The following is a 20,385-nucleotide window of genomic DNA, read 5'->3' on the forward strand; positions in this document are numbered from 1 at the left end:
CATTTCATTCTTTGATCATGCTTCTGAGTCTAACATCATTCACGCCACATCCTCACCCAGCACATCCGGACTTGCTCGGGAGCAAGGTCCTTCGCAGCTTCGGGATCGAAGATACTAGCAACTGTGATATCAACCTCTCTTTGAAGTGGCATGGGCATGGTGACGGGTGCTGTCTACTTAGTGTATTCTTTCTCATTTGGATGCACCGACATTCTGCTGTTGGATCCTCTGTCTAATCTGGTGTTAGTGATAGGAACATCCCTGATGAATCTTAGGTAACCATTAGACGTCGGCGGCATCGTCTCTCCTAAGTGAGCTGTTAGATACGACAAAGGCTATCTTTGCGCCTGTGTTCTCCTACATGTAACATTGGATCGTACGGCGCGCCATCTGCGAGCAATCGAGCTGTGTCGGCACCCGTAGCAAGTAATATCTTGTCTACCTTCCACTTCTCGCGGTCAACAAGTCGGCACAAAAGCAGTTGCCATCTTCAACCAAGAGCTTCGCGACAGGTTTCAGAACGGACATGACCCCATTCTCGATGGCCGCGTAGATAGTGTCGCTCAAGGCGTTGGCTGCGTCTGCCCAGCCTGCAACTGGAATCCAGAAGAAAAAAGGAGTTTTCGCCGGGGCTCCTCAGGCACAACGGTCTTCGCGTCTGGATTTGGGCCTAATTGCTGAAGTTGTCCAGAATGGTGGTCGCTCCGTCCTTGTATGGGGGTAGGGGGAGCATACCGCATTCACGGTAGTATTTCTGGTATGTAGACTCACTGAACCACGTCTTGAGAATCTCGGCCGCTAAGCGACAGTACCGAATGTCGAAACAGGCATACCGTATGGATTTGTTGATATCGTACGAAACAGCTCGGGGCGTAGGAAGGCTGCTGTTGCTGGCACCAGGCCTGGAACCTACGCTCTTTGAGGTTCTCCCTGGGCTCGTGGCCCGCCTGGAAAGTCTGTGTCACGAAGCGTGCGGAAGCTAAGGAAACATCCCGGGTTTCCCTGCCGCTGACGTGACACGAGAGCAACTCTCGTTCTCACAGGAAATTATGACATATAACAATGTTTATAACATATTTGACATCCGAACGGTAAGCGAGGATGGCGTGGTGCTGTGTCATCTGTAAGCACTGTGCGTCTGAAAGGCCATGAGCATGTCACGTTATCCTCGAAGTGTCGTATAGATGGCAAGCAACCGGTGGTATTCGTAGGTTTGTCTGCGCAGAAGATCTGCCATTTCTTCGGCCCCAGACAGGGGTTCCACCCTCGTGTTCAAATTGCATGGCATCGGATCCATGCGTTACCTTGCCGAGCATCGACCATGTCGCATGTCTGTGCCCACAAAATCAAGCTGACACTTTTTTCTGCTGATGACACTGGTGCGTCATCGCACAGGCTGCCGCATCTCGAACAAATGCTCAATCGCCGTCACCGTGAAGTGTGACGAAGAGAACGATGGATAATTAATTGTAGTATTTTAGGGGAGTAGCAAGTAGCGTAGGAGGACGTCGCCAAGCAGTGACGGTCGTGTGGTTCCTGCCTTAGCTGAATTATAGTGACCACTGACTGGCGACACGAATATTGATCTGCGAGCCATCCGCGACATCCTCCTTTCCACTTCACCGCACTTCATTCCCGACTACTGTAACAATACACAACGACTACGTAAACCTATCTGTATACCATCATCTTCGCTCACCATTCACGATTTGTGAACGCCATCTCTCAAGTGGCTATCTAGCTTGGTCATACTACGACGACGAGTCATTGGGCATTTGTGCATGTGGTCTACAGTACCTGCACCAGCATTTCTCTCTTTCAACTTCATATCTTACTCTGGGGAGCGTATCCTCTCGTTTAAGCCAACGACATGCCTCCGCGATCGCCAACGTTAGCCTTTGACCCATCTCCAGCGCTTGAACATAGTTCGTTTTCACATTTCAACGGCATACACCGACAGGCATCGATGGACCACTACCACGGAGAGTCAAATGGCAAAGAAATCCGCTTCCAAGACCCGACATCCAGTTCCTCGATGCAAAGCCGGCACAGCATTGCCACATCGCATGTCCCTCTGTTGGCTCCAGTGTCCTCAGCGAGCCAAATACCGAAGCAGGCTTTCCGCATGACGAATCCTACGCAGGAAGTGGATATGTCAGCTTATTTCGAACAGTGCCGGAACGTCAATGAGCAGTTACGGAAGACACATGAGCAGGAGAGGAAAGCCTGGGAAATAGAAAGAGCTGCGCTGAGGACAAGAATAGCAGACTTGGAGTTCAGGTTAAACAAAGCAGGAGGCGGCAGTAGGAGAAGATTGAGCAATGAGTCGTCGCATACCAGTGGCCGCTCTTTCAGGCCGGACTTCCAAGTCCCATTTATCACTGGCGCCATGAATGGTAATAGATCACATGGGCACACAATATCGAACGCTCCGCTAGAGCACCTGAAACATGAAGATGGGAGACCTGTCTGGGAGCCGGAATCGCCTGCGCCAGCAACAAGAGTATTTTCTCATGATGAGGATGTTCACCATCTTCCAAGCATATCTGAGGACGGTCCACTGGAGGATTTATCACCACAATGCTCGCGCGAGAATAAGCCTATTCCTATCCAAGAGATTGACGAGACGTTGGATGGAATCACTGTGAAGTCCGAGGGTGTTAAGTCTAGCTTCACCAAGGTCATGAGCCCAATAATCATCACTTCGCCCGCTAGGTCGCCATCTCCGAGCAAGCACCTATTGGAACCAACAGCACTGAAACTCGACGCCTCTGCCCTCCTCGATCCACTCGATGCAAAGCTAAAAAAGCATGCCGGACATACACCGCTAGCATTTGACGAAATACTTTCGAGTACGGCAAGCACAGGTGACCCCACGCCGCGCGAGGAGAAACCAATCGCACCAGCACCCTCCACACGTCCACCTCTCCGCCCTTCAGAGCGTTCAGACTCATATTTTTCAACTACCAATATACCCACAACGGATATTCGTGAGGAAGCAATTGAAGAAACTGACGGACCAGAACCACAATTTGTCCCCGAAGAAGACAAGCCCTTGACAGGCCCACTCATGCTGGATCCTTCAGGAAAGTCAGAAGCAAGCCACAATTTCCTCGAACAACTAGATCACAAGCTCAACGATGAGGTGCGGAAGTCCTTGTCGAGTAGTCCTGCTCTCGCGCCAACTACGAGTGCAGAGTCGAACAAGACGGATGACGACAATATGCCGAGGTTACGGCTGAAGAAGAGCACGAATTTTGGAAGTGCGTATGGGGCTAAAGCGCCTTGGTCCTGGAATCGGTGAGGAGCCAATCCCAGCAGGTGTATGAGCATTGTGAATAAATCTCTTCACGACGAGTCATGGTTCTGTGCATGCGCGTCCTTTGCTTGCGGGATGAAAGCATCCAGAGCATCTTGATCCGAACATGGGGTTCGGAAGAAGCAAAAGTCAAGCTTTTCAGCATTATGCATATAGCATGTCATGTGGTGTATGTTGTGCCAGACAACGCGATGCACCACAGTGCCGCTCCTACTGCTCAGTAGGAGGCAGGTTAGATCAATTATATAGATACTCAAGCCCAGCGGCTTCTGAGGTAATATAATTACTGGTTTGTGAACATTTCACCCACGTGCGTTACAAGCCTTCATTTTACTCTAGGTGCATGCCACGTTCGTTCTCTATACTTCACCCATCCTTCTATTTGCTTCTGCGTTAATGTCACCCCCTACCTCGCCCTCGCTACTACACCGGTCGCACATTTGCGCATTGCACGAACCAGGCCAGACCAGACTATAAGTGATTCTGTTCGAGCACAGCTTGGCTCACCGCACATCACGTACCGTCCAATCCAGTCCACTCACCCATAGAGAGTACAACCTAACGGCTTATCCGGGAAGGCACGCCTCCCCGAAACCACGACTGGCCCACACGCACTCCCACATGGAAGGAGCCACGACCATTATTGCCGACTACCTAGAATGAGACAGCGGCGTGGCGGCACAGAGGTGAGTCAGAGCGAGAAGCCGCGGTTCCATCTTGGCTGTGTAGAGTAGGAAGTGCCATGCAGATGTGTGGCGTGTCGTAGCTCGTGTCATACGTTTGCCTATCTTGGCAATTGCCTGAACAGCCACGGGCCAGTCCTATGTAGGAACGTAACCCACAGGCATAGATCCGCGGTTCTTTTCGCCTCAACCTCACGTCGCTGAGCATCAAGGACACCACACAGTCCACTATCCCCCTCCCATCTTCGCCTCAACAAACCCCCCCAAACTGCCAAAACTAAGCACCAAAAACCCCAGCTCCTCCCTCCCAACATCAAAGACCTCCCACCATGCCACCCCATTATCTACCAATGCAACGCCCACTTCTCTAGCAGCGAGATAAATAGCCGCCACCGCCAGCGCATTCGGCTGGTGCGTCAGGTAGAGGAGCTGTGGACTCAACAACGCAGCATTAAGGCGCGCAAGAACGCGCTCCGCGAGATCTGGGTTTGAGGTTGAGGCTGTGGCGGAGAGAGATTGTAGGTATGTTAGGGCTAGGGTGTGGGGGAGGACTACTTTGGTGTCGAATGCTAGCGCTGCGAGGATGGATTTTTCGGTGGTGAAGAGGATTTGGCGACGGGATTGGTGGGTTCCTTCTGTGATGTGGTGGGGTTGGGGGTTTGGTGGTTGGGTTGAAGATGATAGGTTTGTGGCTGAGGCGGATGGGTTGATGAAGGGGAGTGGTGAGGTTGTTGGGGATGTGAGGAGGGCGTAGACGTTTATTATTGAGCGGGGGAGAGGGGGTAGAAGGATTGTTTGGCGGTGAGGTAGAGTGCTGCTGATGAGGCTCTGGTTGGTGCTGAATCGGGGGTGATGTTGGCATTTGCTAGCTTTAGGTCAGAGCTTGGGTTGAAAGTGGATGTGAGATAACGCTGCAAAATGACGATGGAAGTGGCGATGATTTCTTGTGGGAGACGGAGGAGGACCCCGGCTGCTTGGGTAAGGAGGCTGATTTTGAAGAGAGCAACGTCCGCTTCAGCTTGTGGTTGTTGATGTTCCCGGAACTCTAGTAGCTGTTTTGAGGTGACCAGAGGATTTGATATTGCTGCGAGAGAGGTGTGTCGTGCCATTGCGAAGGCGTGGTCAAGTTTGCACGGAACCTATGCCTTAGGTTGTTGCGCATCACTCCTTATGACCTTGTGATGATATTGATGGGAGTTACTGGCAGCAGGGAGTACCACCAGCGCCTGTCCCCTGTTGCTGCCATTAACTGCCAACAGAACTGATGAGAACACAGGGAAATTCTAGCTGATGGTCACCAATCATGGCGGAAGTCACTATCGATATCAAATCCTTTTCTGGTTAGCGCGGTGAAAAGCACTAGCTTCCCGCTCTCGGCCCGTCGAGCTACCGTTAGTCCGGCTCATCCAGCGAGTCATCTGTGATGGGCTACGAATGTTTTGTTGTCTACTTAGGTAAGGTTCGACACACTTTCGATACCGTCCTGCTACAGGACAATTACAACAGAGATGGTTCCAATGCTATGACACTATCAGAGCTGAGTATCAGTTTGTTTCTCGGCGGAAATTTGAGCAGGGAGCAAGGCTGTTGCCATCCTGATGAGGTGCGAAGCAAGTCCGGAGGCTTGACAACATAGATTCACGATGAAATTCGGGTTCGAGCATGATCTCGATAGCGAGGATGAAGTACAATCCCGAGTCAACGAGCAGACACCACTTCTCGCAACCGGCAATGTGGCTCCGACAGCTGATCCTGCGGTAGCAGAAGCAATCACCCAAGACAGACCTTCTGAGGCAAGCACGACTGTTGGGATTGCCACGCCATTGCGTTCCGATGGATCTTCAGCAACAGTTGTGGATGTGACGACTGGGAACGAAGAGCAACTCGACAAGCCTCTGCCCGTCACGCAGATCCTGCTCCTATGTTTCGCCAGGGTGTGCGAACCCCTAGCATTTTTCTGTATCTTCCCCTTCATCAACCAGATGTGTGCTCGAAATGGCAACCTACAACCAGCAGATACAGGTTTCTACTCCGGCCTTATAGAGTCATTATTCAGCTTAACGCAAATGCTTGTCATGATGGTCTGGGGCCGTCTGTCCGATCGCATAGGACGAAAGCCTATCCTCGTCACTTCGCTGTTTGGCGTGGCAATCTTCACAGCATTGTTTGGTGCAGCTCAGACAATCTGGCAGATGATCTTGTTCAGGTGTCTGGCTGGCGTATTTTCCGCAGCTGTCATTACGATCAGGACTATGATTGCCGAGCACAGTACGCAGAAGACGCAAGCTAGGGCATTCAGCTGGTTTGCATTTGCGGGAAATATGGGGATATTTTTTGGTCCGCTCATGGGAGGAGCTTTTGCTGACCCTGGGGCGCAATATGGCGGCGTGTTTGCGCGATCGAAGTTCTTCAAGCATTATCCATATGCACTTGCGACAATCGCAACAGGGTTGATCGCTTTGATAGCGGCAGTGGTGACCGCGCTATTCGTCGAAGAGACTCTGCCCCCCAGGGACACGAACACGCGAGCAGACAAGGACGATCGTGAAGCAGAACCTCTACTCAACTCGTCTACAACCAAGCCAGAAACCGACGACAGCACGTGGTCACTGCTGAAAGCGCCCGGAGTCGCCCCAGTGCTCTATCTCAGCTCCCACATCAACATCCTGGCCTTCTCGTATACAGCCATCGTGCCAGTCTTCTGGTATGAGCCTGTCCGGCTTGGTGGCTTCGGCTTTTCCTCACTTTACATCTCCCTCTTTATGGGCCTGACGGGAGCAGCGCAGGCAATCTGGCTACTCTTGGTTTTCCCACCTCTTCAACATCGCATCGGAACAGGCGGTGTCCTCCGTGTATGTGCATATGCCTATCCTTTCTTCTTCCTCATCTGCCCACTGCTCAACTTGCTGCTGAGGGAGGGATCGCATGGTGCTCATGTCACGTTCTTGGTGATGGCTCCGGTATTGCTATGTCTCGGCGTTGGAGTGAGCATGTCTTTCACGGCTATTCAGCTTGCGATCAATGATGTTAGCCCTAGTCCTAGGATGTTGGGTACGCTCAATGCTGTGTCTTTGACTATTGCGAGCGGCATGCGGGCGTTCAGTCCAGCAGCCTTCACGAGCCTGTTTGCTATTGGTGTTAAGAAGCAAATCTTGTGGGGCTATCTGGCATGGGCTGTCATGATTGTGATTGCTGCTGGCTTTGCTGTGGCTGTTAGATGGCTCCCTCCGAATGCGGAAGGGAAGATCAGGGACGATGGTGTCAAGGATGCGGGTGGAAACTCGAGGCACGACGAGGTGGAAGATGGGGACGGACATAGATGACCTAGATACCTAAAACATCTAATATATAGATTGCTCTGCGACCCTCGCCCGTGGATCTGACTGCATTACAACTTTGGGAAGGACAGACGGTATCAACAGGCAGGCGAGGCAGGCGCGACTCGCGCGACTGCGCTATCTGTCCTTCTACCCAGCCGGAACTGATAAGATAAGCACGATATCACATGCCAGTGACGCGAACGGCTACGATCATGAGGGGTCACCGTCACGAAGTACTTCGCATGCATCGCTGCCTGTAAGGCAATATCGACACCCGTTAGTCCTACATCTCATCTCTCACAACTACATACTACACCTCTACACACTACAGCCTTCATAGAACGAGCATAATCATCAATATCAGCCTAGAACCTCCGCGACCATATCAACAGCCTCTTACAAACCCCAACTTACACCACCACAATGACCTCCGCCGTCCGCTCCTGGCTAGACTGGGGCCGCGACCGCCTCACCCCCGTAACCCACACCTCCACCTTCCGCACCACAGGCCAACTCACCCCCGAAGAATTCGTCCTAGCAGGTGACTACCTAGTCTACAAGTTCCCGTCCTGGTCCTGGTCCGACGCCTCCTCCCCCTCAAAGCGCGTCGCGCACCTCCCTCCAAACAAGCAGTTCCTCGTTACGCGGGGTGTACCCTGTCACAGACGTCTTGATGAGAACTTTGCGAGTGGGGGTGCGGCTGATGATTTGGTGAGGGATGGGTTTTTGGGCGGGCCGGATGAGGAGGAGGGTACGGTTGTTGGTGGAGGAGATGATGATGGGTGGTTGAGGACGGGTGGGAGTACGGAGAAGGAGCAGGAGGGGTTGAGGGGGCAGGTTAGGACTATGTCTGAGAGTGGGCAGTTGGGGAAGGCGGCGGAGGAAGAGGAGGAGGAGATTCCGGATATTGAGGATGATGATGATGATAATGAGGCGATTATAAGGGATAAGACGGCGGATTCGTCTGCGTGAGTTATCCTTCTCCTCTGGTGTGGGAAGGCATGTGCTAATATTGGACAGACCGACGAGAACATACACACTCTACATAACCTACACGCCCTACTACCGCACACCGAGGATGTATCTATCCGGCTATATCTCGCCTTCCGAACCTCTACCGCCCGCCGCGATGATGGAGGATATAGTAGGCGATTACAAGGACAAGACAGTCACACTCGAGGACTTCCCGTTTTTCGATAACAGCGTCAAGATGGCGAGTATACATCCCTGCAAACACGCGAGCGTCATGAAGATCCTGCTTGATCGCGCAGATGCAGCGCTGAAACTGCGGCTGGCAAAAGCAAAAGCTGGCGGGTCGAGTGGTGATACAAGTAAGGGTGTAAGTGGTATGGAGGGGCTGATTGATGATACGAATCGGCTGGCGTTGCAGGAGAGTCAGAAACGGGGTCATGAGGCTGGTGTTAAGGCTGGTGGCGGGGATGAATGGGAGGTGCTTGATCAGGCGGAGGAAGATGAGAGTGAGGAGAAGGTTGCGATTAGGGTTGATCAGTATTTGGTTGTGTTCTTGAAGTTTATGGCTAGTGTTACGCCGGGCATTGAGCATGATTTTACGATGGGTGTTTAGAGTGAGAGCGACCTCGGCCGCACAACGGTAGATAGAAGTCCTAGCACTTATCTTTGGATCTCGGGTGTTCTGTGGGTATGGCCATCAGGCAGTGACTTGGTTTAAGAGCACGCCGGGTTGCAGGTTAGCGTAGCCGGCAGGTTGAGCATTGTCATCAAGAATAATTTCCTATACAAATTGCTTGTTTGTGACGAGAATTTCCAGCTTGAGACCGTCTGGGTGCCGATACGATGCTCGTCGACACCAGCAGCGAAGCAAGATGGCAATTTGCTACCGAATGTCACGAGGTGATACGAGCAGGCGTCGTCGAGAAGGCTTGAAACAGTATCAGATTTTGTATCTATCTATTTTCGATTGCGTCCTGAGAATCCAGCACAGATCTCACAAACCATGGAACACCACATTCTCTATATATTTTTCTCTTTCTCAATTTTTCGTGGTCTCTAACTCCTTGTATATTACTTTTCTCCTCGACATCCATGCATCACCAGGTCGGCGGATTTCGGGTCGCAACAATGGTGTACATCATACACCCGTTCCACAATGTCCCACCAACAGTCGGATAACTAAGGAAGTCTCCAGCCGGTGGATTCTTTACCGTGCATTTGTCGATGAGCCTCTCCTTCAGCATCTTCACACACTCCTTCTTGCCGAGCTTTGCAAAGTCTTTCGGATGGGTATAATCGTTCGGATCGCAGTCGTACCCAGGAGTCTTATACTGGACAGAGAAGATTACAGTCGCATCACGGAGTGCAGGTGCACTGTGCTCCCAATGTGTGCAAACGCCATCTGCATCAGACGATGTGCACTCACCTTTGCCGTATTTTTGACATGTGCCTGTGACGTCGCCGTCATAGGTGACAGTGATGGCTTTATCAACAAGCTCCCCGCAGAAGCGATCTATGAGCGTGGTATCCGGATCGTCAGCATCCCACAGGCCATTGACATTAAAGGGCTGGTAGTCGATGTCGGGCCACCCGTTGGCGCTTTTATCCTTTGCGATCGCTTCTGTATTGGCAAGACACAGGTAGTTGTCGGACTTCTGGCCTTGTGGAGCTTCCCACTTTGGCGGAAGTCCCCATGGATTCAAGGGGACCGCGAAGTGACTGCATGCCGCCTTCGCTGAGGATACAGCGGCAGAAGCACTGGATGCAGAAGCAGAAGCAGCCGATGCAGACGATACTGAAGCGATCGAGGCTGACTGCCTGGAATGCTCGCCTGACAGCCAGGAGTTGAACGAAGAGCGATCCGTTTCCAGCGAGAAAATCAGGGACTCCGAGCTGCGCGATGTCGAGGTAGGTGCTGGAGTGATGCTCGAAGGAGTCGTTGAAGTTGTAGTCTTGGGCGATATTACGAACCCGTCCGTTGCCGTGACGGTGAGCGTGGCTGAGGTACTGGTTCGGCCGTTTGGGTGGATTATGTAGGTGCCTTTTGTGAGCGTGGTTGATCCAGTGAGAGTGAAATCCGAAGGGCTTGCAGAAGAAGTCATCGAGGAGGTCGTAGACGAGGTAGTGTCCAACGTAAACGGGAATTGAGCTAACCAGGCCGAGATGGTCTGCTCGAAGCCGCTTGGGATGCTGAAACTGGTCAAGTTACAGGCTGCGTCGCTCGTCGAAGTTGTGCTCGTGCTCGTTGTGGTCGTCGTAGGGACCGTTCCTTGGGGTCCAGTGACTGGAATCACAGGTGGTGGCACATATGGTGCTGGAGGCGCGCCAATAGGAACAATCACCGGGATAAAGGGAATAAACGGTACGTTCACTGTACATGTACTGCCGCCACAATTGCACGGCAGACTTGTTGTAACTGCCTGGCCAGTACATGTTTGGCCCTCAACGCAACTATAAGTCTGCAAAGTAGAGGCAACAGCACTAACACCACTAGGACAGCTATACGCGATCGGCGTCACACTTGGTGTACAAGTTGCTTGTCCAGAACAGGTCACCTGGGTTGGAGCCGGCACTGTAGTACTTGCGGTAGCATTCGTGGGTGCCGTCATGGGTGCCGTTAGTGTGATTGTGGGCGTCGCAGCCGCACTCGGGGCAGCCGATTGAGTGGCGAGCGGAGTGCCAACCCGGGCCACGGTGGAACTTTCCATAGCTGCAAGTGCTAAGGATATAACATTGTCACTGTTGACATCGGGGAAGTCCCCCGTCACGGTGACGGTCAGGAGATCTTTTGTCACAGTCTCTGTCCCTTCGTAGACAGTCGTGGCAGGGCGAACGACCTCTGATGACACATGAATCATGTGTGTCGTCGATTCATCGGAAGTAGCAGTGGCCAGAGGGATGAGCTCGCCTGTTATAGAAGCCTCGAACTGTACACTATTGGCATCTATGATATCGACGGTCAGTACACTCCTGGTGTCGGTGGTCGTGTAACCGGTCGCCCAATGTACAGTTGTAGTCGAGACCACCACACCTCCCTCTTGAGTCAGTGTGACAGGGTATTGGAAGTCTGTCGAGACGTGAAGCCTGTAGGTCGTGACGTCCCGTGGCTGGATACTCCGCTGAAGGTTCGTAGCTGGAGTCGAGGGCTCGGCGGTCTGCTGTTCGTCCCTTGAGGTGAAAGCCCCAAGAAAGGCGAGCCACTTGGAGGCGCTGAGCTTCATCTTGAGTTTCTGGATGGCGAACTAGGTGTGGTTTAATCTGGACCAGGATCGAGATGTAAGTTGGAATCGAGAGATGTAGTAAGTCGTGATCGTGTGTTGGACTTCGTATGTGTATAGTAAAGTAGGATCATGTCGAGGGAAGACCTTGGACCTTTAAGTAGGAAAGAAACGTGAACGGCGTTTGTCGGGTGTCAGCTGAAGTGCAGTTGCTCTGGCTTCGGTGAAGCTGCTCTGAAGGAGGTCATTGTGTTGACACCACATACTCCAGCGCCCAGCCTGTATCGGCAGAGTGCTAGTATGTCGAATGCAGTTCTTTCAACACCACCAAAACAAACCAGCTTCCCAACAATTTCGCGTCAAAGGCAGATCCTCACCGTTACTTGCCGTGCAGCTGCGATGGTCGATGCGTTCTTGCCGTGTCTAGCAGATATGAATATCGACACCCAAGCGACGTTCAAGGAAGGCACATCTGCCAACCCCAAAAGATCTGCTGCACTGTGGTTACTGCCACCTCATACTCCTAGCCCGTATGGTGACTCGCGGTCCATAAGCAACCTTCTCATTACCACATGCTCCTTACTTAACTGACACATCCTGTGTGTTTATTGTAGTAGTGATGAACGCGCGGCTCGTCTGACCCTAGAAGAGAAACGAGCCGAACGTCGGCCGAAATATGCATGGTTGAATTGTAAACGCAATCGACCATCCCAACGAGCTGCTAGCCCTGGCATCAGCTCGTCATGGCCAAATTGTGACTTTGAGCTATAGCAGTCGTCAATGAGCCTCAAGAGCGCCGTTCAATCTTTTTCGCTCAGACTGGACCACCAACTTGACGTGAGCAGCACCTTCGGGCTCATCGTTCTAGCGAGGTCGCTCTCTTGACCAGCCGGGCCGATGCCATGTTCTAGCGGTAACGTCCGATGCGAAAGTGCTGCTGGTGATAGTTAAGCGTGACGGCGACATCTCATTGTGGCGACAGGCTGTGGAGTTCCATTCTTTATCACGAGGCGCGCATCGGTGAGGTGGTGAGAAGGAAATAAGACCGAGAAGACTTGGACGGAAGCCCCTGTCACTCTTATTGAGCTTCCGTTTTCGCTAGCAGCTTGGCACAAAACGCAAAGCTTGTTGCTCGCCAAGCATTGTAGGTAAACCGAATTTCAATACAATATCGCATCATTCCAGTCAATGGCTTCTCTCATACATCGAGCCTCAAGAGTGACCCGTACTGTAAGAGGGTAGCAGTCTACCGATCCTGAACAATCATTCCAAGTCCTCGTTGCGACTGGAACTGGTGTGTCCTTAAGCAACCTTCGATTCGAAGCACGGCCCTTGCTATCACGGTATCGCGCTCTGAGTCTCAGAATCTAATATGGCGGGGCTGAGAGACGTTGAGCATAGATATTTCCCATGGTTCTCCGGTTTTCGTACAGCGTCTCTGGTCGAGCGTGATCAAGCCACAGCAGCGAAAAGGCAAGACTTGGGCCAGAGGAGCGCATAACTTTGTGTCTGATATCCAGGCTCTCATATGGTATTTGCTACCTCAAACATGTTACAGTCTCTCACGCCAAGCGCTAACATATCTCCGCTACTCGACAGCCAACACTACCCGCTCAAGCCCCAGGCGCTGCAGCCCTGCCTCTCATCGACCCAAGCACATTGAAATCATCGCCACCATCGCCCGCTTGTGCTGACCTGCAGATCTGATGCAACTGACCCCAGTCAGCTCGTCTCCATATCGAGAAGACCATTCACTCACTCTTCTCGATGAGCCGATCGCCCTCATGTTCACCAGTCTCATTGGCACTGGAACTTTCTCCACGCTCTTGCCGTCCTTGTGCTTCTCCACTCGAAGTAGAGGCTCTTGGCGTCTTCGTGCAAGTACCCGTTACCTGACCAGGTGCCATGCCGACGACTGTGGCATTGTCATCGCTGTCGTCCAGGTAATCCTGGATTAGTCGCCCTGGCACTGGTACTGTCTTCTGATAGCCTGCTTCCATCTGCGATGACGAGGTTGGCAGTGGTTGCATAGTATGGCTGCAATGTGGGCATTGCAAAGTCTTCGCTTTGGTCGTGATAACCGAGCCAAGCTGCAAGATTTGTGTAAAGAGTAAGTAGAAGTGGATGATTCTGTTGGAAGGAGGTGTCAGCGGTCATTCACCTTCGGCAACATCTTTGTACCGTCAGAAATGGGACGACTTACAATGATACTAGAGTAGTAACACTCGCGTAGCTCATCAGAATAGTGTTGTGTTCATACCATCGATCCAGGTCCTCAGCATCTTTCACTTCGAACAGGAAGCAGGACAAAAATAAGACGAAGCAGGTGAAGTCGACAAATATCGTCAATTTGAGGCCACTCGAGGAGATCGTCCTGCTACCGAGAGGCCTGCCCTTACTCTCAAGCTGATCATAACCTTGCTCGTTTGTCGGTCGACTGGCCTTGAACATCTTGATGCTCCGAAAGAGGAGGATTGGCACAACGAAACATAAGATGATCATGAGCACGCCACTCAAGAGGAAAGATACCTTGCTGTGATCATTGCTATATGCAGCAAAGCAGAGACCGATGCCGATGACGGTATTGAGCAGCATCACACCACGAGCGGTGATCTGAGAACATGCCATGGCAGGACTTGGAGGCCAGGAGCAGACTGATGGCGATGACGCGTCGCTGGCGACGTTTTCTGTGAAGGCAGGCATGCTGGACTATGCTGTATGTTCACTGGAGTGGGTTGATAGGCGGAGTGGTTAGTCTTGCTCACGTGTAGAAAGGTAGAGTTGGCAGCGCTCAGAAGAATAGAAAATGCTATAGCAGCTCGCGTAGATATAGGAAACGCGTATTTGCACCTACCTGAAGCAGCGATGGTAAACAGCAGCGGCACCGAAGCTCAGCCTCTCGTAGCACTAACCATGTCTACGAATGAGACGGTACAGAACGGTGTTGCCTAAGGTCATCGCAGCAGATATGTTTCATGTTTTGCGTGCTACTCCTGGAAGGATGTGCCAAGCATGATCCGCGCCATCCAATAGAACCACTAAACCTGATTCGAACGTAGTTGGGGAGTCTCTCGGACAACTCGAATGCTAGCTCAGGGATCAACACGCGCGTCCCGGTATCATATACCATCCTGCCTGTTGCCTGTTGCATCGAAATCTTTCAACAGTGGCATCATCACGGCGATGTGATCGTTACACAGCGAGCGGCCAGCCTGGCCGAGGCCAAAGGCACACTGTGACCAGCATTGAGGGGATGTTGCTGAATGTTGTGTCTGGCTTCGCGCCAGAACCTTTTCAATGGTAAGGGACATATTGGGTCTAGTTCACAGCCATCTCCTACATCCCACCGACGGTGGGTCTATCAACATGTCAGTGACTTCTGTACGTTCCTCCGGTGGCACACGAAGCATTGCATGCAGAATCATGTTTCGAGGTTGTGTGCGAACTGAGATACCTCCCAAGGCTCTGATCGACACCTGATGCGAGCTATCGTTTAGAGCTCTAACATCGCCGTGGATGGCGCGATTCGAGAGTTGCTTTCTACAGAAGGAACTTCCATCATAATGCCGGTTGGCCAGGATAGTGGTCTATGTCAACGCAGCGGACCACCAGCCCACGAGCAACCGAACACATGGATTGGGTACGACAGCCATAAAAGTTTACCTGGCATAGATCTAGTGCAAGATGTCAGCGTCAACGCAAGCTGATTCACGCTCAATCCAGAAGCGATTGAAGCACAAACAGTCATGTCCGCCAAATCAACCAGTGCTTCTGCCCCCAAGTCTTCTGGTATAATAGCTGGCGTGACAGACAAAACGACTCACCGCGTGAGGGCTCTCTGGAAGGTGATGAGAGGAGCGCACAATAAGCTTACAATCTCGAACTGTCGCATTCAATCACACCCAAGTTGAAGCATCATGCCATCTCAAGAGCAATATACTGACCCTAAGTGGAGCCAGCAGTACGATTTAGCAGCTCCACTCTGACCTCCAGCTCACGAAGCGTAGCCTATACCGACCAGGAGCAACATGGTGCTCTACGTATCTGCTAAAGTTGGCAGAAGAACAAGTTACCCAACTCACGAGAGGCGTAATCACAACGTAGCATATGAGTGCAATCCACGGCAGCACAATGCATACAGTTTCCATGGTTTGTTTGAAGCCAACACTTTCGGGACGTCTCCTACGACTCTATGAGTGCATCTGAATTGTATCGCTCACATGGACCCAACTCAGATTAGCCGAGCAGGGTTAATGCAACACCCCGCACTGCATCAGATATCAACGCCCAGTACCTTGAACACACCACTCACCGTCCTTGCTGACCTGACATCAACCCACCCAACCACCCCCAATGCCCCCCCAAACAGACGTAATAATAATCGGCGCCGGCCTAACCGGCCTAACAGCAGCCCACGCCCTCCAACGCGCAGGCCTCACCTGCACCATCCTCGAAGCCCGCGACAGAGTAGGCGGCAAAACCTACACCCTCGACCCCCTGCACTCAAACAAACCCATCGACCTCGGCGCAGCATGGATAAACGACACAACCCAATCCGAAGTCTACGCGCTCGCCAAAGAACTCTCCCTCGACCTCGTGGTGCAGAACACCACCGGTAACGTCATCCAAGAGGACATCAACGGCGATCTCTCGACGTTTGAATATGGAGGGGCGCCCGCACATCTCAGCGAGCCAGACGGTCTCTCCGAGATGCTACGGATCAGACAACTGTTCGAAGATACATGTCAGACCATCGATATCTACGATGTCGCAGCTAATGATACCCATCTCGACACCATGACACTGCAGCAATGGGTGACATCACACAGTAAGAGTCTCACAGCCCTCGCCTCAGCCAGCGTCTGGACGCGCGCCATGCTCGGCCTCGAACCATCCGAGGTGAGCGCATTGTACTTCCTAAACTACTGCAAGAGCGGTGGCGGGTTGTTACAGATGCGCAAGGACACGAAGGATGGGGGGCAGTATCTCCGTTTCGCGCGGGGGACACAGTCACTCTCCCGTGGCCTTGCTGCTCGTTTAAGACCTGGGACAGTACATCTCTCCAGCCCAGTGTGCAGCATCACGCAATCTGATCCGGATGACCCGAAGAACAATACCATAACGGTCACAGTAACAACATCCACATCCACCTCCCCACCACAAATCCAAACCCACACCTACACCGCTCGCACGCTAATCCTCACCCTCCCAAACCCCCTCCACAAAACCCTAACATTCAGCCCTCCCCTCCCCCACCCAAAGATCCAACTCAGCAGCACCACAATCCAGGGCTACACCAACAAAATCCACCTGCACTACCACACCCCCTTCTGGCGTCGCGCGCACCTCACCGGTCTCCTGCAATCCTTCACGGGCCCCATAACAGTCACACGGGATAGTTCCGTTGATGAGTTGTCGCAATACAGCCTGACATGTTTCCTTGTTGGCGCTGTGGGTCGAGAGTTATCGATGTTGCCACAAGCGGGACGGTTTGAGAGGGTGGTGGGGCATGTTAGACGTGTATTCACCCCCTTCTGCACCGCGGCAAACGTCACAGTCCCCAACCCAATCGCGGTGACGGAGTACGAGTGGAGTAACGACCCGTTTAGCATGGGGTGTCCGGTGCCGGTTATGCCGCCGGAGTTGATGAGTAAGTATGAGAAGGAGTTGAGGACACCGTTTGGGGGTGTGTATTTTGCGGGGACGGAGACGGCTTACGAGTGGAAGGGATATATGGATGGGGCTGTACGGAGTGGGAAAAGGGCTGCGGGGGAGGTTATTGAGGTGGTGGGCGATGGGGTGAGGCTGGGCGGTGCGAAGCTGTGAATTTCATGTTATGTGCATTGGGCGAGTTTGTATATCAGTGAAGTTTAGTGCTGCTGAGCCCGCGAGCTACTCCCTCGCGTTGCAAGGTCTCTCTGAGATGAGTTCATGAAATGCAGAAATTTACAGATCCATATATGCACAAAGCAGAAGCGGGAGGCACGAATCAATAGGAACAGCGACTCAGAGCTCCGGTCCGGAAGAACAGCGCGTGCTAAAATGGTTGATGGTAGGCGTGGCCAGGTGAAAGTTACGAGAAACAACACGACGTTGCGGAGTGGAAGGTACGACCAACCGATACAGATAAAAGCCACTGCATGGCCAAGGGTAAGGCTGAAGGAGGAAAGCACGACCCCAGTCAGGAAGGTGTGACTGCAGCATGGAGGCACCATCCCGATTGAGGAAGGCACGGCGAACAGTCAAGGTAGGGAAGGCACCACCGGCAGACAATGTCAAGGTGAGCACGACTCAAGCGAAAGCCTGTGCAGGCGCGACCGGATCGAATGAGGGGTCGTGGAAGGCGCGATGGCGATGGTGTGTATCGAAAAGCATAGAAGGTACGACGCACAAGAAGTGGGAGGGAGGCGCGCTCTAGCATCCTATGGAGCGCGCGCGGTTCGCTGTTAAAGTGGTGGAACGAAGAAGCCATGATCAATGGAAAGTGGTAGGGAAGGTTGACCAGTCCGAGACCATCAGGAAGGCACGTCGCTAATAGCGAAGGCATGGCAAATCAAGCACTGCAGCAGAGGTCGGTCGCTTAGCAGCGAAGCCCGATCAAACTACATGAGCGACAACCACACACATCGGGGTTGAGGACGAATACGGAAGACGAAAGACTTGATGCATATCATTGAATTTTGCTAAGCTCACTCATCATAGCAGAATGATGCCAAAGCAAGCTGTAATAACCATTCTCTTCTTGATGTTACATTCTTGATCACCGTCTACCGGTCTCTGCCTCCCTTCTATCCTCTTGTCAATTTAGGCCTGCATATAAGTCGCGCTCTCCACACCACCCTCTGGATACTCCGGCACCTTGGCATCAAAGCGCTTCTCGATTTCCTTGAGCACGTTCTCGTCCGCCTCGTTGCTGACAAAGCTGATACTCAACCCCTTGGTACCAAATCGACCGGCTCGACCGACACGGTGGAGGTAGGAAGCTGCATCAGCGGGCAGATCGTAGTTGATGGCGAGGTTGATACGTTCGATATCGATACCACGGCCGAAGACGTCGGTGGCTACGCAGATTCGCTTGTTGAAGTCTTTGAATTCTTTGTAGCGCGAGATACTGGACTGTGTTAGTATGCCAACCAGAGAAGAGATGGAGAATGCTTACCGTTCTTCTTGAGATACACCTGAGTGAACAGCGATGGATGGGAAATTACATTCTCGCAGGAGCTTGTCGAGCTCAGTGGCTCGTAAGGTACTCTTCACGAAAATGATGACTTGGTTGAACTCCAGAGTATCAAGCAGGTCGTTGAGCTTTCGGTTCTTTTCACCCTCGTTGAGTCTGATGGCGTATTGTTGCAGGCCGTGGAGTGTAAGCTTTGCCTCATCATCAACGAAGACCTCCATGGGATTTCTCATGAATTTCTTGCAGATTGGCCGAATCTCTTGAGAAAGAGTAGCGCTGAACATCATGACCTGTTTCTCGGTGGGTGTGGCTCGGAAGATTTCCTGGACATCTCGTCGCATGTCTGTACGCATGTTAGATCGTGTCGAGGCTGCAGAGCATCAGGTGGTTGCGACTTACCAATCTGGTCAAGCATCTTGTCACATTCGTCGAGGACAAAGTGCTTGATGTTTCGAAGGGAAAGGGCCTTGTCTCGAACCAGGGCGTTGAGTCGACCAGGCGTAGCGACGATGATGTTAGGGTACTGCTCCTTGTTTTTTAGGAGCTCGAGATCCTTGGCCATAGGAGTACCACCGTAGAAGACGGCTGTCTTGACATCTGGTAAATACTTGCTGAATCGAGCGTATTCGTTCTTGATCTGATATGCCAACTCTCGAGTGTGGCACATGACGAGGATGGAGCATTCGCCTGGTACCGGCTCCAGAGCGTGAAGGGTTGTGAGAACGAAGACAGCCGTCTTACCCAGACCTGATTTGGCCTGGCAGAGAACATCCTGGTTGAGGAGTGCGGTTGGTATGCAATCTTGCTGGACTGTAGTTGGCGCATGATGTTAGACTTTGATCGCAAAAAGTGGATATGGAATGGATCGCGACGCAAGACGGTCCGTCCATCTCCTCAAGCTAGCTAGAAAGTCCTCGGCGATACACATAGTTGGGATACGCCTGCGCAAAGTGTATGCCCGATCCACCTCTTAGCTGTTGATGTGTTGAATGCTACCTCAACCACATAGCTGGCCTTCGCTTGCACGTAGGACGAGGTCTCTTTCGGAGTCTTCGAGTCATGCTTTCACCCTTGCTCCATCAGATTTCTCTCTGAGAAGCAGGTGCGCAGCCTGCTCTCACGAAGCAGAATGGCCAGCCTTTGCTTGACCTCTGTCGCAGACAGTGCAACGGTCTCCTAGAGACACTCGAATCTTATCTTCTTCTTTTCCTTGACTTTCTGCTTGTCGACTTTTCTTGCTCTGAGCTATCTTGGAGATGGACGAACTTCCGCAGGAAGGACAATATGGAGGGAATAATTGCTAGATGAAGTGACTAACCGCCCGATGGATGTTCGAAGCCGCAGTCTGTGATGGCCCGTAATAGTTCGCTCTTGAGCAGGAAATCTCGGAATCCAGTTGCGTGAATGCCGACATAGGAACCTTTGGCCTTGTTGCCGCCTGTTGCAGTCAAGTCGCCTTTCTTTGCAGCGCCATTGGTGGCTGCCGCAGCTGGCGCCTTGGTCGTCTCGAGCTCCTCGTCGGAGTAGTCGATGAGATCCTCTTCGGCAGACATGTTGACGATGGCTTTGTGCTTGTGTTAGAAATTGGTTGAGAGTCGCAGAGTATGTCGCAGATGACTAGAGGTAAGGTCGAAAGAAGATCGTCGCAAGTATGAACAAAGAGGTGTGTCGAGGGGATGGATCTCGCTGAGACCAA

General features: G+C 52.2%; 7 protein-coding genes across 7 annotated transcripts; 4 read left to right on the forward strand and 3 right to left on the reverse strand.

The window, feature by feature from the left end:
- Nucleotides 1-1,870: 1,870 nt before the first annotated feature.
- PMZ80_006024 (uncharacterized protein) lies at nt 1,871-3,304 on the forward strand (the record flags this gene model as incomplete). Its single annotated transcript, XM_064874439.1, has 1 exon — nt 1,871-3,304. One exon carries the CDS (start codon nt 1,871-1,873, stop codon nt 3,302-3,304), a length of 1,434 nt encoding a protein of 477 aa, XP_064730161.1.
- A 2,341-nt stretch (nt 3,305-5,645) lies between these two features.
- On the forward strand, nt 5,646-7,325 carry PMZ80_006025 (uncharacterized protein; the record flags this gene model as incomplete). The annotated part of the gene is made up of 1 exon (XM_064874440.1): nt 5,646-7,325. One exon carries the CDS (start codon nt 5,646-5,648, stop codon nt 7,323-7,325), a length of 1,680 nt encoding a protein of 559 aa, XP_064730162.1.
- Nucleotides 7,326-7,745: 420 nt separating this feature from the next.
- ATG3 (E2-like enzyme) lies at nt 7,746-8,907 on the forward strand (the record flags this gene model as incomplete). Its single annotated transcript, XM_064874441.1, has 2 exons — nt 7,746-8,290; nt 8,343-8,907. The coding sequence occupies 2 exons, from the start codon at nt 7,746-7,748 to the stop codon at nt 8,905-8,907; spliced, it is 1,110 nt and encodes a 369-aa protein (XP_064730163.1).
- Nucleotides 8,908-9,391: 484 nt separating this feature from the next.
- PMZ80_006027 (uncharacterized protein) lies at nt 9,392-11,515 on the reverse strand (the record flags this gene model as incomplete). The annotated part of the gene is made up of 1 exon (XM_064874442.1): nt 9,392-11,515. One exon carries the CDS (start codon nt 11,513-11,515, stop codon nt 9,392-9,394), a length of 2,124 nt encoding a protein of 707 aa, XP_064730164.1.
- Nucleotides 11,516-13,263: 1,748 nt separating this feature from the next.
- On the reverse strand, nt 13,264-14,215 carry PMZ80_006028 (uncharacterized protein; the record flags this gene model as incomplete). The annotated part of the gene is made up of 2 exons (XM_064874443.1): nt 13,264-13,642; nt 13,716-14,215. The coding sequence occupies 2 exons, from the start codon at nt 14,213-14,215 to the stop codon at nt 13,264-13,266; spliced, it is 879 nt and encodes a 292-aa protein (XP_064730165.1).
- A 1,650-nt stretch (nt 14,216-15,865) lies between these two features.
- PMZ80_006029 (uncharacterized protein) lies at nt 15,866-17,338 on the forward strand (the record flags this gene model as incomplete). The annotated part of the gene is made up of 1 exon (XM_064874444.1): nt 15,866-17,338. The coding sequence occupies one exon, from the start codon at nt 15,866-15,868 to the stop codon at nt 17,336-17,338; it is 1,473 nt and encodes a 490-aa protein (XP_064730166.1).
- Nucleotides 17,339-18,316: 978 nt separating this feature from the next.
- On the reverse strand, nt 18,317-20,242 carry SUB2 (Suppressor of the cold-sensitive snRNP biogenesis mutant brr1-1; the record flags this gene model as incomplete). The annotated part of the gene is made up of 4 exons (XM_064874445.1): nt 18,317-18,623; nt 18,672-19,032; nt 19,089-19,499; nt 20,008-20,242. 4 exons carry the CDS (start codon nt 20,240-20,242, stop codon nt 18,317-18,319), a joined length of 1,314 nt encoding a protein of 437 aa, XP_064730167.1.
- Nucleotides 20,243-20,385: the final 143 nt, after the last annotated feature.

This window comes from Knufia obscura (genome assembly GCF_036327395.1).
Source record: "Knufia obscura strain CCFEE 5817 isolate CBS 148926 chromosome Unknown scaffold_6, whole genome shotgun sequence".
NCBI lineage: Eukaryota > Fungi > Ascomycota > Eurotiomycetes > Chaetothyriales > Trichomeriaceae > Knufia > Knufia obscura.